Source organism: Cardiocondyla obscurior, linkage group LG06 (assembly GCF_019399895.1).
Source record: "Cardiocondyla obscurior isolate alpha-2009 linkage group LG06, Cobs3.1, whole genome shotgun sequence".
NCBI classification, from domain to species: domain Eukaryota; kingdom Metazoa; phylum Arthropoda; class Insecta; order Hymenoptera; family Formicidae; genus Cardiocondyla; species Cardiocondyla obscurior.
In genome coordinates this window covers 9112413-9131183 of record NC_091869.1, presented here as the reverse complement: position 1 = coordinate 9131183, position 18771 = coordinate 9112413, and the positions used below count along the sequence as shown (strand labels likewise).

The window sequence follows — 18771 nt, the reverse complement described above, 5'->3', positions numbered from 1 at the left end:
ATTTAACACTTTTTTTAAAGATAGAATTATTTTAATTAAGTAAAGACTGCGTTTGTTAATAGGCAAATATCTTAAATTTCTATTTGTTACGTTACACAAATTGAATTTACATGAACTACTGACTTGACATTGTATGCAGGTGTAGTTCGGACCACCGCCGGCGGTTTTTTCATGCTCGGTAATTCTGTGCTTCTCTGCTTCTTCAGGGTCTTCGAATTTCACTCCGCACTCTTCACACCGTTTCTTGCTAGCACTTCCTTCGTTCCTGGATCGATCTTCTACCTTCGGTTTTCTCTCATGTTCCCACTTGTCTCTGGACTCGTCCCACTGGCCGTCCTTGTTTGCGAGCCAAGCTGCCTCGTATTTAGCCCGATGCTCGTAGGTTGTCGAGTTCAGAATAGGCAGTCCCTGAGAGTGTCGCATGTAGCATGGCTTGCAGACTCTGAGCACCTGTCCGCTTGTACTGGCAGGATTAGGTGGCAGATTGACAAAGTCTTCGGCTGCGAAATCACGCAGGCAGAGACAGCAACCTTGATTTTGACTTTTGCCACCGCCAGGACTTGTTGGGCTGGAGCCAGCGCTGCGCGATCCCGAGGACGTTCGTAGGTGGTGTCGCGCGTGAAGACGACATTCTAGATCGCTGATCAGCGTCTGTCGGCAGACAACGCATGGCGCAGGCAAATGAGGCAGCGTACTGTCCAATCGTTGTTGCGGATCTACGTTTTCAAGACTGTGCCTTTGAACATGGTCGAGAAACTGACTCTCCGACGCAAGACACCCACGACATACTACGCACGTGTCGCTCAATTGAATTTTGCAATGTTTCTGAAGCTTGTGCTCAGCGAGACTTACGCCGGACGGACACACCTCGTCGCAGATGTTACATTTGTGACGACCACCGGGCTCATTAGAGGCGTGCTGAATCCTCGTGTGAGATTCCAGTTCACTTCGCGACCGACAGACCTCGCCGCAATAACCGCACGTCATGCTCAAGGTGGACAGAGACTTGTTCGATAGCTTTGGAGGCGTATGGGCGAGTTTCTTGTGTGCTTGTAGTTCAGCCTCGTTCGCAAACTCGCCGCGCTCGCAGAGCTCACATTGTTGGCCGGATACTCCATAATTCGCACGTTTATTGTTGTTGTCGCGCTGATTCAGAGAGTTATTGTTGCTTGATGCCGGCGATCGACCCCTCTTCAGAGATTTCGTCTAAAATTTTGAAAAGTTACGATTCTTAAATGCACTTATTACATTGTATTAAAAAGAAAAAAAAAAGTTTATTATACATGGCTAAAATAAAAAAATTTCAATGTTTTAACATACGCCTGATTAAATTTATTTATATTTATAAATATTAAAGTATTTTCAATTTTAATCGGTACTGAAGCTCACGTAGCAATTAATCTTTTTTCTATTTTTATTTAGAACAACAAGACTTACGTCTTCCTGACTTCTGGCCGGTCGATGAATACGCCCGTTCTCTCTGCTTCTAATTGACGGCGTCTGATGATCCTGCGCCGCCTGATGATGAACCTGGGCGACGTGTCGGTCTAACAAGAATTCCACCGCAAAGCCTTCTCTGCAGATGGGACATCTGTACAAGTTAGCCGAGTGGCTGGCCAAGTGAAGCTGAAGCTCGAGCTCCGAGCTGCAACAAGTGCCACAGAAAACGCAGCGCGTCGCGACGACGCCGGGTGTCGAGGCTGGGCTTCTCGTCAAGGCTCCGACCGGACTGCTGCTCATCAACGACGAGATGACGGGAGGAGGCGCGTGCACGCTGCGCACGTGGGCCGCTACCTCGGCTTCGCTCCTGAAGAAGGTCCTGCCGTCGCCGGATGCTGCGTTCGCTCCCGGAGGTGAGTTTTCGTTGTTGGACAAGGTGCACACGCTGCACCGATAAACCCGGCATTCTTGACTGTGCTTGACCGCAAAGTGCACTTGTATCGCAACCTTGGAGTCGAACGTGTCCCGGCAGAGAGCACAGCGGTATAGGTGATGCGCGTGGGCGTCCAGCAAATGTCTCTGAAGCTGATCCGGATGGGGGTACAATTTTTTGCAAGCGCCGCACGCGAATTCTTTGCTCACCTGACCCAGGTAATGTTTGGTCAAGTGGGCCAGCATGTCTTCGCGAGTAGGGAAGGCGGTCTCGCACTTGGGACACTGATGCTGTCTACTGGATACTTCCTGGTTGCGGTGGTCGGCCTGAAGATGCCGGGCAACGTGCTCGCGAAAAGATTCAAAGTCCTTCAGCGCAGCGTCGCACTGACCGCATAATAGAGTGTCCGCGGTGTAACCAGCGGCAGCGACGGCGGCGGTCTCCGCGGACGGTCTCGCTGGACGTTTATTCGTGAGGTCGGCAGCCTCGGAAGCATCCCTGCTTCTCGATATCCTGATATCTCTCGTTGGAGCACTGTCGTACACGCCGTTCGGTTTTGTTTCGCCGTAGTCAATGCCGGTCGCCGGCGTCAGCCGGCGGTTCTCGCAATGCTGAAGAACGTAGTGCTCGGCGTAGGCTGCCGTCGAGGTGCATGGGATACCGCACAACGGGCATATCACCATCGCCCCGAAACCACCGTCCACCCGGTGAATCGACAGCGAGTGATCTCGCAGACAGGCCAGGGTAGAGAATTTCATGGTGCACTGGTCGCAGGTAAACGCGTTCTCGTAGTGGTCTCGTTCGCTGGCGGGCCGATCGGCTCTCTCCTCGGCCGGGTACTTGCGGCTTATACTTGGATTCCGCGAATCCTTCGGTCCTTCCTGGTGGCCGGAGCTTGGCTTTTCTCGCGAGTAAAACGCCGCTCGTTGCTCGGTCGGTGTTCTGCCTGGCGACGGCGGTCGTGTCAGGCCCTCTGCGCCACTTAAGATCGCCTGGTGCATCGTGCGGACGTGCATCTGCAGCTGCTGCATGCAGCTGAACGAATCGCGGGTGCAGTACATACAGGCGAGTTTTAAGGGCGAGTTGAGAATCGGCGTGGTGGAGGTGCTACCGGTGCCTTGCGACGTTTTCAGAACGTTCCTCGGATTCACTGTGAGGTTCAACGAAGGTGACGGCGACGACGGTACGGGCGGGGACGACGTGCTGTGCGAGGAGACGCTCCTTCTGCCGTAGTCGATGTCCTGGAGCTTGCCGGTCGATTGCGAAGACGACGATTGGTGATGCTTCTTGTGGGATTGCATGTGCGACGTTAACGCCGCGGCTGAACTGTAACCTCTCGTGCAAGCCGTGCATTGATAAGGCCTTTGAGTGTCGTGAGTTTTCAAGTGAATCTTCAGGTGATCGCTGAAACGAAAAACAAAATTCTCATGTTGAAAAAGTAAGTTAAGAAAAAAAAAAAAAGAAAAAAAATTTAGGTCAAGCTGCGTTTAATTCTAGTACGTAATAAATGATAAAATTAACTTGTCAATTATTAACTTGATTAATTTACAAGCATGCTAAATGAAGCACTTCATAAAAGATACACATTAATGATACGAGAGAAAATGAAATGTTTCGGCTCCGGCATTTCGTTGATTAACTTAAAAAAAAAAAAAAAAAAAAAACAAATGTTAAAACAATGTTAGCAGAATCTTTATTTTACTACTATTTAATTAACTGGCACTGCATATCATTCTCTCGGAATAGATGACCGGCGCCGTAGATCCACTTACTCTTAAAACGTTAAATTGCCTTTCGTTGTACAGAGATCGAGGGATCTAATTCAGGAAATTCTATTTCCTGTAATACGTGACGAGTCCATGTATATTAAGGTTCATCAAGAGCGCCGCGTGTCAATCAAATGCTTGAAAATAGATTCGCCCCGTGGAGATATTTCGATTTCCAGCGCGGAAGTCGGACGTAAAACTATCGGATAGCACGGGCGATCTTTAATAATACCATAAAGTATGATCAATAACGCTAATTTATCGACGATCCGGAGAAAACTTCGGCCAATTCGACGTGAGTTATTCGCATTTAATATCAGATCGGATTTATCGGCAATGCGATCGGCGATTTCGAATTCCCGGGGAAGAGTTCAAACGACGGCAATTCGATTAAAAGCGCAGCGCGATAAACTTAATGAAGACGGACGGACGCAGCTGGTCACAGCTTGCTTGAAAATATTTTCCTCTCTCGAGCGTTAATTAAGTAGCTCGTTAATGAAACGCCGAATGTATTACTTAGGTTCGAGGAATATCGACGTAACCGGGGGCGACCACATTGAACGCGTGATGACATTTTCATCGTTCGAAGGAGTAAATATATAATTCTCGCCCTATTAAGAAGGAAATCTATCTGAAATCGTTCCTCGCCGTTTCCATGAGGGCAAATAGTTACATTAACGTGTGAATTTTAAACGCCATCGATTCCGCCGTATTTAAACGTGCGAGAGCGGCATAGGAAATCGTTATTTCGTATTAAAATAATGGAATAGCAAAGTTTACTTTAAAACGTCCGATATTTCTGAACTATAATTACTTTCAATAATTCTGTATATATATATATATTTTTTTTTTGCATGTTAAATGACGCAACGTGACGAAAACCGAGTGAAACGAATTACGAAAGCTCCGCCGCGTTAGGAACGCGTTTTTTTCTGGATATGTTGGGTCTGAAGTAACGATTTTCATAATCTTCCCGGGCTCTCGGACAAGTTCTTAAATCCGTAATACATAATGATATTTTAGTCGTGATTGTAATATTTTACTAATTGTAACAAAAAGAGCGTCGATATACGAAGACTTATTTATACCAATGAGCCCTGAATATAACGCCGAGGTGGAGATTCCGTATTACATGCGGGTCGAATTCTAGGTAACAACTCTGGCGATTTTCGCAGAGTGTGGACCTGGCCGATGAATAATTCATCGGCGGGCAGCGTGTGTCGGTCCAGGTCGCTGGCGGAAAACCGAGTCCGCGAGCGTTTAAGGTGAGATCGGTCCACGCGACGGTCAAGCGAGCTGTCTCGGCACACCGAAACGAAGACAGACGGCGAATTTACTCCTGCACTTTGCGCCTGAATTATTCATGCGCCACCAGGATTATCGCCCGGGTGAACCGCGGGCTGTCCTATTATCGAGCGTATCGTTTCGCGACCGGCCAGCCGCGACCGATGACGCGAGGTAAAAAAGAAAGAGAGGCAAAGATAAAAAATTATAAAAAAAAAGAAAAAAAAAAGGAAAAGAAAAGAAGGAGAGAACTGAATGAGCGAAAGACGACTCAAAAGCGCCGCGCTTATTTGGCGAAGAGACGAAAGAGCGCAGAGAATGGTCCGACAATCAAGTCCGCGTCTCGGTCAAGATGGAATTAAATATTACTCATGTACATATATCTGTTTTGACACCGCTCTTACGTAGCGTCTTCTTCAATGTATCACCTTCGACGAGAGAGATGATGAGAGATGACATTTGGACACGGTGGAGATTTCCGTTCATGACGTGTCAGCATTCTTAAACGAAAAAATTCCGTTCGCGATTACTACTTTTTTTTTTTGTACTCAAAATCGAAAGTTACAGCGATATACTTTTATTTTTTTTATTATGCCACGTACTACATTTCGTTTACGTGTGTATTAATTTAGAAAATGCAAAAAAAAGTCCAGCCAGAACGAACCGATTTTATTTTCCCACTTGAAATAATTACATTTGGCTTTGTCCGAGATTGGAAAGATATCGAGAAGCACAGTGACTGATTGAATTATTTAATATTATGCTTCAAGTGCCCTTTTCCAATAGATTCTCCACCAGTACCTATCGGAATTGTATTTTAAAAATAGAGTTCCATAAGGATTTAGGGCATTAAAGTTTAATTTAAAAATAAGGCATTATCTTCAAGATTTTACGTAAATTACAGAAAAATAAGTCTCGAAGTGCCCACAATTACAATGACAAACGAATTTCTATTTAGCGACAGAGCTTTTCTCACAATTTGACTGTCTAATTTGTGAGAAATGTAATGGCGAGCGGCCATTATACAAGAAGATCGCGACCAGGATGCTGAAAGGAAATGGAAATAAATGGTCCGTTAAACTCCACCCTTGTTCGCCCAAAGAATCGCCCTATTCGCGACGATTCCTCGACGCGTTAATCCCAAAACGTTTATTTATACCGTGAAGATTCGTGTAAAAAAAAAAATCGTTTACGTGTTCAATTAATATCTGGACGACGCGGCCTGTACTGTATCAATATTTGACTACTCAAACATTTTTAGAAGTAGCACGTCTCTACCTGCCGAAATTAGAATAACGCAAAAAAAAAAAAAAAAAAAAAAAAAATGACAATACAGAGGCGGCGACAACTGAAAAGACACGTTGGCGAAGAAGTAAAGGGCATTTGTCCATCGAGGGGTCGATTCGTGACGCCGATGACCATGAGAATTACGAGAAACCGCCGATAAAATGCGATCTTGCTGCCGCATTCCGCGAGAATAAAAACACCGCCGTGAGACACGGCGATGCTCGTTAAGAAGACACGTAAGAATCCCCGATTAGCTTCGCTTGAACCGGATCTGATTTTGACAAGTTAAGACATTGGTTCTACAAGAGACTTAAGACTAGCTCAAAGTAAATGTATATTCTTTTTATATATATTTCCTTTTGAGAGTTCTTTTTTTTTTCTTCTTTTTTCGGAATTACGACATTATTAAAAATAAAAGTTCTTAAAAAAAAAAAGAGGCAATACTTTATTATAATATTCAACTACGTAGATGTTAATTGTCGAGCTGAATATATTGTCTAATATCGGTCTTGTTAGACTCCTTCGAATTAACGAGAGAATAGACTGACAACACAATTGAAATGATACATCGCAGCGTATCCGCAATCTGTCACGAGCGAAAGTCTCGCTCGAGGGTTGACAGATCTTCTCTCGCGTTGCATACTCGGCGTGAGAACCACGGAGGTTTTCACCCTTTTGTTGGGTCACCCAAGCCGACTGTTAAAGTGGGAGGACGAATAGAGATGTGGCGTAAAGATCTGGCGGCGCGATTGTAATAGCGGTTGACAGGTGAGGAGCAGAGGCTTGTTAGAACTTGACGCGAGATCGTTGACGTTTGTAATCGGCAATTTTCGTGAGAGAAAGAAGCGCAAATAATTATAAAAAGTTTACGGGATGTAAAAAAAAATGTGGAGAAGAATGATTGTTCTTTAAACGTTCACATTACGCAAAACGAGTATTCTAATTGATAATACAATCATAATTAAAATATAACAGTAAAATAGTTATTAAAAAAAAATGGATAATTTTAATTAAATTATAGTTGAACATCGTTGTTAATTCAATGACGAAACTTGTAAAGTTTAACTTGCCGGAGATGGAGAACGGCGGTGAAGGGGTTCCCGACTAGTCGCGAGCGCGACTTTAACGACCGGTGAAGGCGGACGAGCAGCAACGAGGCTCTTGACTAATGTTCTACCTGTTGTCCCGTAACACCTATGCGTCCTACCTGTTTGCTCGCTTGGACCCCGCGGGGGCTCGCGTATACGCGAGCGCACACGCGTACATATACATGTGTCAAGTTAGAAAAAGGTGCTTCGCACGCGGGGTCAGCTTAGCATTTCAATGCGCGCAAGACGATTCAATGCCGAGCGTGCGTGGCGTGGATACGCGTGGGAGAGTGTAAGCTGTATGAGGGGCACAGCACGCGCAAGAAAGAGGGAAACAAACGGCTAGGCGATGGATAAAGGCGAGAAGGGAGGGCGGGGAAGGAAGGAAGAAAGGAACAGCCAACGTAAGAGAGTAAGCTTGACTAATGCCACTTGGGGCCGCGGTCGTCGTGTGATCATTACTCATTTGTCATCCGTTGGATCGGGGTCCCCAGGAATCGGCCGGTGGGGCCCCGTTGGGCCCGGCACATCGGCAACCGGCAGCACCCCGTCGAGGCAGCGCCTCGTTCGGCCATCTGTTGCGTTTATCGCTGCGCCAGCGCGATTATTCGAAATTCACCTACACCTCGATAATCTTTACTGATTACGTACGTACGCACGTGTGTGTATTTTATGACGTAATCCATAGACCGTTCGTTAAAAGATATACTCGAGTTTTGGGGCTTGCGGCCTATGCAAACGTCGAATAAATTTCGCGGTCGATGGCGGAGCACTTTGGGGGATGAGATTCGTACGTACCTCCTGGAGAAGGCGGCCTCGCACTTGGAGCAGCGGTATCGCCTGTCCCCGGTGTGCAGCTTCACGTGGCGATCGCGACTACGTTTGTGCTTGAATAATCTGTTGCACCAGCTGCATCGATACGGCATCTGATCGCCGTGGCTCTGCAATTATTACAATTGTCATTTAATATTATAATTCAATATTTGCTCGATCGTACAATTTTGTACAAAAATTAAAATTAGTACATATAATAATTTCGAAGAAAGAGAGAGAAAGAGAGCCGGGGTTAAAGAAGAAGGAAGCGAGGCTTCACGGAGGCAAGAAGAAGAGCAATGTCGGTACTCCGTCGGCCGCCCCTCTGTCACCCACTCAGATCACGGTGGCCGATATGATCCTATACGGTCACCTTCTTTGTGCTCCCGCTCGTGGAGCTGAAGCGTTCCTTGCGCTGCTCCGGTCACAAAATGGTCGCGACAAAGTAAGTAAGCTCGGCACGTACGACAAGACCATGTCGGTCGACTTTCGAGCCGTCGGCTCCTTTGAAGAGACGATCTAGACGATGGGCGAAGCGGTCGCCGCCTCGGTCTCTCACTCGGCTGGCCGAGGAGGACCACCGGATGGCTCGCCAATGGCGACAAGTTTCACTGTTTCGTGCCGCGCGTTCGACAATCGGGCGTAATAGAGATACAAATGAATACTTGGCTGATACACGTAATTATAATCGAAGCACCGAACTGTGCCGTCAATACAACTTTATTGATTAACGCGCGGCTGACTGAATCTTACGAAAGCTGCTTCTTTTAACAGCCGCTTCTTTCCGGAACGTTTAATCTTGGTAGTCCGCGACATCTTGAGAATCTTGAAAAGTCAGCCGTTTGTCGAGATCTGTCAACGTCAGCTTCGCGATACGACAGATTCGCAAGGATCGAGATCACTCCGCGCGATTACCGGTGGAGTTAAGTCAACATTGTGCGTGGCATAAATAGACAGCTATCTGCCTAGACTCCGGTACCCGGCTCGCGATTATCGGAGTTGTATCTGCGCGCGATTCAGCTCGCGTATAATATATATATTCAGCGGCGGGCTTTCGCATCGCGAGAAGAAGCGAGGAAGCCAAAGGGACGGGGCGGGCCACCACCTGGACGAATAACCTGATAACCGGTACAACCTGTTATGGGCACAACGCTACAGATTCTGACCCGACGATGACCCGCGCCGGCCGGCCTCGGACGCGGAAGAGCGAGCTAATGCCACCGTCGCGCAAAACAGAAAAACCGAAAGAAGAGGACTTGCCACGCGTCCCTTACGGTCAGGACACTAGTCGACCTCGTGGCATCACACCTCGGACCTTTTTCTCACACGCCACGAGAAGAGAGAAATCTTATTTGTGATACGCGTGACGCGCATACTAATGCTCGTTCGACAAATGTCCATTCCTTTAGTTTCGTACTTTTTTTTTTTTTTTTCTTTTTTCTACGCAATTGACCTCGTGTCTTATAATGTTTCAAATCGACGAGATATTTAAACGTGCAAGAAAAAAAAAAAAGAAATGTATTCTTTAAATAATTAAACAAATTTGTTAAAAAAAAATCGCGAGCATATAACATAGAAAATATAATATAAAATGTTTGTTACGTTTCCCTTACCTGTTCATGCTTCTTCAGGTAGCTCAACCGCGGAAACGTCCTTTCGCAAAATTGGCAGGGGTAAGGTGCGGCGGGGTTGTTGCCGTCGGGATTGACGCCAACGTCGGCGTCGACCTCGGGCTCCGACGGAAAGCTCGCCGACGTCGGAGTCGCGCAAGAAGACGGCGTCTCTCTGCCGCGGCGCGAGTTGGGCCCGCCATCCTCGCTGTGCCAGGAGGAACTTCCGGTCCCGAGGGCCTCTGCAACCAGTGTAGAAAAAGAATCTCAATAATTCCTCAATGTATATATTATCGATCTTAGATTTAAAAGATTCTTCAGAATCACTTCGTAGAGCGACGCAAGAAGAAGTGCCTGTTTTGTATTCAAGGCGACTTACTTGCCGGTGCGTGTGCGTAACGACATTACGAATCTGCCTGGTCTCACCTCGTCTGTTACATGTTACACGTCCCTTTACAACGCTCTCTCGTAACGAGCACAGACGGTAAAACTCGTACCATTAACCCCCCGAGCCTTGACTGGCTGAGAAAAGATCGCGGGTCCTGCGCGACCTTAAAACGCGCTAACCCACAGCAGGTTCAACATGCAAGACGCGCGGCGCGATTGTCACCTTCCTTGTTAGCTCGAGATTACTCAGACCGACCAATCTCGTTTAGATCTATTCAAATAATTTTTGCAAAACAAGCATAATATATTATTTTTAATTAAATGCGCCACTTTACATATCGCGCGCGAATAAAATCTCCACGTTATCGTGATGGAAATTAATATTGCAGCAACACCTTCTAAACGAGCGATTCGGAAGTGAAGAGTTCAGCGCGCGATACGTCGAATAACCGGGGGGTGGAGGGGGAAGCGCAGACAAGTCAATTGGGAGCCCCCGCGTCTTCGTGACAGAAAATCCGGCTTTATCCTCCGCCTCGTCGCCGAGGGAGAGCGTGTCGCGCCACTACTTCCGCCGCGGTCACGCCGGCTAATCGCAAATAATTTATAATTGCCGGGAATAAGAACTACTAGAGAGGCTGAGAACGCTCGGCGATAGAGGACGAAACGAGACTCGCCGCGCGTAAATGGTGGAAATGACTCGGCTAGTTGGCCGTTTCCTCATTTGCTGCCGGCTGCGGCGATGGATCGACACCCACGAGTCGATTTAAGAGATTTTGCGGAATCCCAGTCCACGCGCGCGAGAAAGAGAGACGAAGACCGCCACCCAGAAGATACGTGCGACGATCGTGGACGCTGCGTAAATGACTCGCATCCTCCACCCACGCGCCATCCTCGCGAGATGAGCCGTCTTCTTCCTCTCCTAGAAGGATGCCGATGCCTCGCGGCTTCGCGCAAATTACGCCCGTGCGGTACAAATTACTCGAGGATTTAATAATCGGAAATCGCATTTTGAATCTGAAAATAAAGGTACCGCTTCAAACCCTCGTAGTTGATATTCTGAAAGATACTGGGGGCTCTTGTACGCGTTGTGCAACATGCGGAGCACCAGGCGTTCGCCCAGTTGGCACCGCGACTGATTCACGCGTGCCACCGTGTCACTTTGAATGTTACATTGGAGAAAGACTGTCTAGGTGTGAAGAAACGAAACCGATCGCTGCAACAAAAGTCATTCTGGGCTTTTGGCAGATCGACCTACGAATACATTTACCGTACAATGTCCCACCGTTATATGTATATGTAACATTGAGCAACAGGAGTCCTTAGATATTGAACGAAAATATTCGATTAGTCTTGGTACCGTCCGGGCGGTGAAAATTAAAATCATGGGGGTGGCTCGAAGAAGGGACAACTATTCATTCGATCGTGTCCGATCGACGACGACGATGTGTCATCGTCTCGAAAATAGGCGTATTTAGCGTTGGCGACCTGTGCACTTGTCGCCTCGTGCCCCCGGGACTATTTATAGGAACGCTTCGACGACGCTTATTAATAGGTCCCCGACTTAACGCCTTCGTTAATTGTGACTTATGCTGGATCGCGCGTGCCTCGCGCGAATTTCCGTGCCAATGGCGTAGCGCAGATTTACGCCGACGCGCGAACCATTCAAGTGTTCTCTGCAGCCTTCTCCCTTTTTTTTTTCTCCCATAAAATCTTATTAAAAAAAAAAAAAAAAATATTTTAAAATAAAAATAAATATAAAAAATAAAGACAAAAAATTTAACAGAACTCTCAGATTTCAGATGACGTTTCGAGCAATGACATTGGCGTTCCGCACCAAGCGGCGTCTCGCGCCTATAGAATTAAATATTCGCGCTGTCCACTCGCAATTACAAAGTAAAATTATCACCGCTGTTACCGGCGACGGAGTTTAATAGCGCGCTCGTCAGAAAGTCATTTTGCATCAACTTGTTCTCGGCGATCGCCATCAATCGCGCCGTGGCTTGAAGGCGCGCGTATGCGGCTATCAGTTATTTACCGCGCGACGACGGATATTTATCACAGAGAGATTCGCGGGAATAATAATATTTCACGCTGGCTCGTCAGACATCGGTCCTCGGTTTACACACAACAGGCAATTAGACGACTTGAACGAGAACACAGAAGTCTCGGAGAAGGTATATCGGAAACGACTGGGAAGTACGAAGCGAGATGAGTACTTTCGGCTCGTTCTCCAAACGCATTTACATTTTTAATTAATTATATCTGAATTTTGAAAATTTATATTTAACTTGTGACTCGAATTAGTATCAACTTAAGATTCTGCACGTGTAACGTCGCCACGTGTTCTGCTTTAGCGTGGTGCGATTAGTCAGCGATTCCCGATCGACGCCAGGGCGGCCAGAGGCCAGAAACAAGAAGCGAAAGAAGAAAGGGTGACCTTCCTCTCCTCTAGTGAGAAGCATCGATGCCGAGGATGATGAAACGATTATGATCGACTCGTGTTTGTCCCTTTCGTAGTGAAGCTCGTGACGTCAGGGTGATCCCAGACCGAGACATGCGATATAACGAATAAATGCGAAAAGAAAAAGAAAAAAAAAAAAAATTAATACAGCAAGATAGTTGCTTACTTTAAATTGTTTCGTACGATTCAACATGAATCTGAAGACTGACTTTCAAATCTAAAAAGGTGAAAATTTTATTGTACCCGTTATAGATTTTACCACGATTTTAATAATTTTAATATTAAATAATTTTGCGTAAAAATTTTCTTTCGTAAATCTGCTAAAATTCAAGCGACAAATAAAAAGTCGTTTGCAGGTGAGATAAAGAAGGCGCAATGGTAGAGTTGAACTTGGTAGAAAAATGTCGTTACAGAATTACTCAGGTAGCCGTACATCATACAGGTAGGAAAACAGAGAAAATGAGAGAAAGCAGCAGAAAGGAAAAAGTCAAAATAGCAATTACATTCAAACCTTTAGATTTATGTTGCTCTTCCTGTGACGGCTCTTTGTGCGCGTGAATCTTTCCTATCAGCAATTCCAGTCGTGAACTATTGCCTTTGAAGAGCATCTTGCTTTACTTCTTTCTTCGTGGTGCTCACTTCGATTTTTGGCTTATTAACAACAAGTTCACGTGTTTCAAATAAATTATCGAGTTGATTTATTGTCACCGAAGTGTTAATGAAAAGTCATAAATTATTATTAACATTTAGACTGCTAATGTTGTTCGGAGTAGAATGAATTTAAATTCGTTCGGAGCAACACAGTATTCTGAAGATCAGATAAGGTCGTGTAGACAAGATCGATACATCAAATCCGACCGGTAATAACGAGGAAACCAATTCAAAGGTCATTAAAGCGTATCAATTAAAACGTTACGAAGCTAAATAGCTTCACAAGTCAATGTGCAAACAGCTTTCGACGATCCCGACTTCAGTCACTATTTATCTTCGATGCTTCTTTAAAATGATTTAATTCGTAAATCACGTCACAGGTTCAAGACACAGATGCGCTCGTTTCTTTTTTTTTTTTTTTATTCAAGAAATTTTCACAACTTGGTCCAGCTCGTTCTTCATGCAGTAACAAGAGTGTCTCTCGATGCCTTTCGGTTGTTTGTCTTGTAATTTTTTTCAAATTGAAATCAGGTGTACCGTGTCCTTTGACAGCGCTCCGTCTGGTCAAGTTCCTTCGTTCGATCAACTTTGTCGGTTGGGTCCGCCTGGATCGCGCGAGTTGGCAATCGATCCACCGTCGATCGCGATACTCCGAGAACTGCGGGCCTCGTCAGTGCCTCAGTGGTCGCGCCGGTATCTCGGGCTCTCGGGTGATCTCGAGGCGGCCGCGCGTCAAGGGGGTCTCAGCCGTGACTATTATCGCGCGCGATGCAAAGCGGCCCGCGCACACACACATAAACGCACGCATGCATGCCTACATGGACGTACACGGACAATTCAAGTTCTTCGCCGAGAAGTGGTGCCGGGCAGAAAACCACTACGGGAAGAAGGAAAGAGAGGGGCTGTGAAAAGCGGTGCGAGAGAGGCCAGGGAATCCTCTGGGAAACCAGCCACCGCATTGGACGGTAGGCGGGCTTGCACCCACCTTCCGAGAACCACCGCCACCCGACACCTATTTAACCTTTCTCGTAACCGGCTCCTCCACCGAATCCTTCTCCTCGCACGCGCGCGAACCCCGAAGAGTACGGCGCTCGAGAAAATCGGCAGCCTCAGTATACCTAAATCATATTCATTAATTTGTGACAAATTTATGTCGTTTTTCAGTCTCAATTTAATCAATATGACATTAGAAACTCATATTATTTAAACTTTTTGTTTCCCATGGGGTACCTTTCTTCACAACTTCATGAAAAAGCTCCCAGGAAGTGAATTTTAAAGAGAGGCATTATTATTATTTTTTTAAAGACAACGCTAAAAATTAAGGATAAAACCAACGAAGAGTTCTCACTCTTCTTTAAATTTTTTAGCGGTATAATTGTAACTTTATTAATTAATTTCTTCTATTTAGTTAAATGATACCGTCCGTGTAATCTAACCGTCTCGCTCAGTGGAGCTTCTAAACCGTGTTTTTTTATCCTGGTTCCATTTCTTCGCATTCAGTGTCGCGATTTGCGCGAACAATCAAAACTCTTCACTTGTCGAATTCACGGCGATTTCGTACGCGAGGCGGACTTGTTACCCGCGGCTAATGCAACAAAAGCGCCGGTCAGGAAACTTTCAACGGGGTATTCGACCACGAAAGAGTTCCGTTACTGTTCGGTTAGCACCGTAGAAAATGAGTCTCCGCGGAGAAAATAGCTCGCGTTGCCGTTCAAGTTTTAGCACAATGTTAAATAAAATGAAATAAGTGAATATTAATGTATCAAAATTATATTTAAACTTCGAAACAATTATATGGCTACTAATTAAATGTTACATTTCATTATTTTATGTAACTTTGTGGCAAATTGAACGGCATCACAAAGATGTACCTTGCATAGTTGAATTTTTTTATTTCAACAGCACTCGCTCCTGATAAAAAGGTTCGAGTTGACGCGACAGACTTTTCAAGAACACTTTTCAAAAACACGAAGAAGTGGAACATGGAGGAAAGGCGGCGGTCGGGGGGAGGGTAAAAACGACAAATTTCGGTGGCGAGAGGCCCCCCGTGAGTCCTGTGAAATCGCGTGGAATGGATTCTCACACGCGGCTGGAACTCCGTGCCACCTTATGGGGTACGCAACGACGGAGAGCACGGCACCCTATGGGGAGTCATAAGGTGCGCGGTCCGTAACTCGTAAGCCACGCTCAGGAAGGCGCCAGCGCCCACCCATCGCGATTATTTATCCCATTGCGATCGCGGCATTAGGTGGTCCCCGACGTCTTTCCCTTCTTCTTTCCCTCCCTTTTATTTTTCGCCACCACTGCCACTCCGATCGATACGTTTGCTTATAATTCCCGTGGCGACGTGTTCATCATTTATTAACGTGCCACGCTGACAAATATTAGAATAAGTCGAGGCTACTCAATAATTTCCTCATCACTTCGGAGATCTGAAAATCTTCTGAATTATAAAGCGTTTAAATAAAACAAAATATTATGCGAAAAATTTTCCCCCTGATGTATCGAATAGAATTCGCTTTATTTTTGACTCGGTAAAAAAAAAAAAAAATATTGGAAACAGCGATAAATAATTATCCTATTTCAATATTTTCACTGAAATTGTTTTAACCCGCTTAAAAATATTTCAAAACGCGACTTAGAATTTTAAAAGCGTTTATACTTTACAAATCTCTTAAAAAAAAATTTTTTAATTATATAATATATTTAATAATACATATAATATTTTTAGATTACTATTGAGAATGTAACTAACTTGCAATTTTTCTTATGACGTTTTTGAGGTAGATTTTTCATCGATGGTCTAATAATTTCTACAATTTGCGGTATCATCGCTCGATCAATTTATCGCCGAAGTGGACCGCATCATGCAAACGAGTTCATTCGAGACTCGAGATGAAAACCGTGTGATTTGCCCCACTGAGGTAAAACTGTAAATCAAAATAGTAAAAGACCAAAAAAAAAAAAAAGAAGAGAGACATCGGACTTGCAGGCTACCGTCTTAGACGCGCACGTTCGAGCATGCACGAGTTGTTTTAAACTAACGATAACGCTTTTGTCTGCGATTATATCTGTAATCTCACGATTTTTCGCCCTTAACGACGAGTCCCGTTAAGAGCAATATTCGCGACACAAAAGACAAGAGAAGGAAGAATCGACGGAAGTGCAGTTTATCGGCCAAGAAAAAGAAAAAAAAAGAAAGAAAAAGAAAAAGAGATTATTCGGCTTTCTAATGAGGATGCGCGATAAGGGCAACGATAATAATCGCCGCGACTTGGATAACGCGTATTCCCCGTAAATCGAGCGACCAAGTCGTTGTGGGAGGCACCTTAATAAGGCGCATGTGCGAGCGAAGACGATGATGCTGCGAGCGACTCCGCCTACGCTCGGTTCCGTCGGCGTCCTCGCTCGCTCGCTCGCTCGTGGATGCGATGCACGCGTTTTCTCCTTACGGCCGCGTTCCCACACGCGCACGTTACGCAACGCACGCTCGTCGGCTCCCACCACCGCGGGACATGCCACGCGCGATTTCATTCACAGCCACGGCGATCCGCGCGCGTGGTAGGCGACGCTCACATGCGAGAGATTCGTCAATGAATCGCTCTTGATCGCCAATTCGTTGGCAGATTCACAAATAACTGCTTCGTGCGGTTGTAGGTAGTATTTATCGAAAAACGAAGACGGTAGCAATTGTTGCGATAATTGTAATGATATAATTTTTTTTTTCTTTAGAGCGAGCAAAATGATTAATGTGGAAAAAAGGGTTGTATCTTATTATTGCGGCGACGGTATTTTTGGTTATTTTTTTATGAAAAAATAAGTATCTCTTTTAAGCCACGGGAGTAGGACGCACCAAGGTGCGGCTTCGTTTCGCGCGGGACTGCGGTTTGTGGTCAAAGTCTTGATGAGAGGCGCCCAGTAATTTCGCCACTTCTTACACAAAATCTATTTTATTCGATACGTCTTCGCGAGCGATAAGCCGTTCCACAACGAGGACCGTCTCCTGGCTGATCTCGGGGACGCGCAAAGGTGGTGGAGGGAGGGCGGCATCGCCGCAATACCGTTTCGCTATTTGCGGTCGACAGATCACACGGAAACCGTAGGAATCGCACCTCGATATTCACGAAGGCCTGTGAGAACGCGGGCGACGTTCCTTCACGAATTTATTAGATTGAGACTTTCTCACGCGAGCATCTTGTGGAAGATCCGCGAGACGCGGAAGTGGAGCATCGTTTCCGACGCTCTCATGACTTTCTCGAGCGAGTCGAACAAACCACCAAAAGAATTTATTTATTTGAAATTTAGTAAGAAGATGTAGCTATCGTTTTCCAGGTTAAGATACGTTTACTTAAATTTTTTTTTTCTTTTATAATGTATGAAATAAAAAATCAGACTCGAGTGTAATCATTTTCAGGTAATGAATGTTGTCCTCGAATAGATTTTTCCGTGACTCATTAATTATCTTCGCTCCCTTGGCTACCGAGATAATTGGTCTAGCAAGAAACGATAAATTTAAACCTGAAAGTCGTTTCATTGAAATAACTTCCGACCCGTGGCTGAAGTGAGTTACGCAACCGGTAGGAAGTGAGCTGACCGGAAGTGCCTCTGCTCTCTCAGACGATGCACCCTCGACCGTTTGTCTTGGTGGTAGAGAATAGGCGAGACACCCTCGCGTTCTCAAGTCTTAAGTCACCAGGGCATTAACGAGTCGGGCCTTAAGACTTTGAGTTAGTGATAAAAGATGGGAAGCTGTTGCCTTCCGGCGAGTTAATTTACATTAAACATTACGTGATAACGTGTAATTTGAAAATTTGGGCGAATCAAGTAGTTATTTAATTATTGCTAAATTATATTTTTCTTTTAAGTTAATAAGCGTATGAACTTGAAGAATGCTAATTTGATATATATTTAATTGGAAATAAAAAAAAAACGTTTTTGTTACTCTAAGAATTCATTACGTATCATAATGTCACAGTACGATCCTCTTGGGAGGATCCCTACGAAGATATTTGAAGGATGACTGGCACATTCTGAAAACCTCCCGTGTGGTGTGTCTAATAGAGGAATTTACACGACGCTGACTAAATTTTCCCAACTTTGAAAAATTCCGGTAGCGAGTTCTTGGCAGATAGACCGCCCATATCGCTTATTAATGTACCTACCGCAAAACCTGATAATTTAATTATTGCCTTTTACGATAAATTCCCGTTTATTTCACAAACCTGTCTAAAAATATCTACGTTAAGCGGTCAATTGCTTAATTAATTTTGGTATATAATTAAATTGATCATAATACATACAGTTCTTTAATTATTAAACTACTTACGCCAGTTTGAGATAGCGTTCTAAAAATTTCTGAAAAATTTAAAACGTCGATGAAACTTTTATATTGTTTTGTCGAGACGGAATACCATTCGTCTCTAAATTATTTGTACGTCAAAAATTCCGATCTATATATTTTTCTGGCAGAACTAATCGACGCTATTTCTAGAAAATCGATCTCTTCAGCGTCTTTTCCGTGGTTCGTAAATTCGACCGTACGGTGGGGTAC

General features: G+C 45.1%; 1 protein-coding gene across 2 annotated transcripts in view; it reads right to left on the bottom strand.

The window, feature by feature from the left end:
* L (zinc finger protein Lobe) overlaps nucleotides 1-18771 on the bottom strand; it is a 63404-nt gene that overhangs the window by 2013 nt on the left and 42620 nt on the right. Inside the window, exons 1-5 of one of the 2 annotated variants that reach the window (XM_070657543.1) lie at nucleotides 13081-13936; nucleotides 9725-9963; nucleotides 8097-8239; nucleotides 1438-3277; nucleotides 124-1206 (exon numbers count right to left, since the gene is read on the bottom strand). In XM_070657543.1, coding sequence (XP_070513644.1) covers nucleotides 124-1206; nucleotides 1438-3277; nucleotides 8097-8239; nucleotides 9725-9963; nucleotides 13081-13177 — 3402 coding nt within the window. In that variant the 5' untranslated portion in view covers nucleotides 13178-13936. Of the gene's footprint in view, nucleotides 1-123; nucleotides 1207-1437; nucleotides 3278-8096; nucleotides 8240-9724; nucleotides 9964-13080; nucleotides 13937-18771 lie in introns of those variants that run through there. The other variant, XM_070657542.1, reaches the window with a different exon arrangement.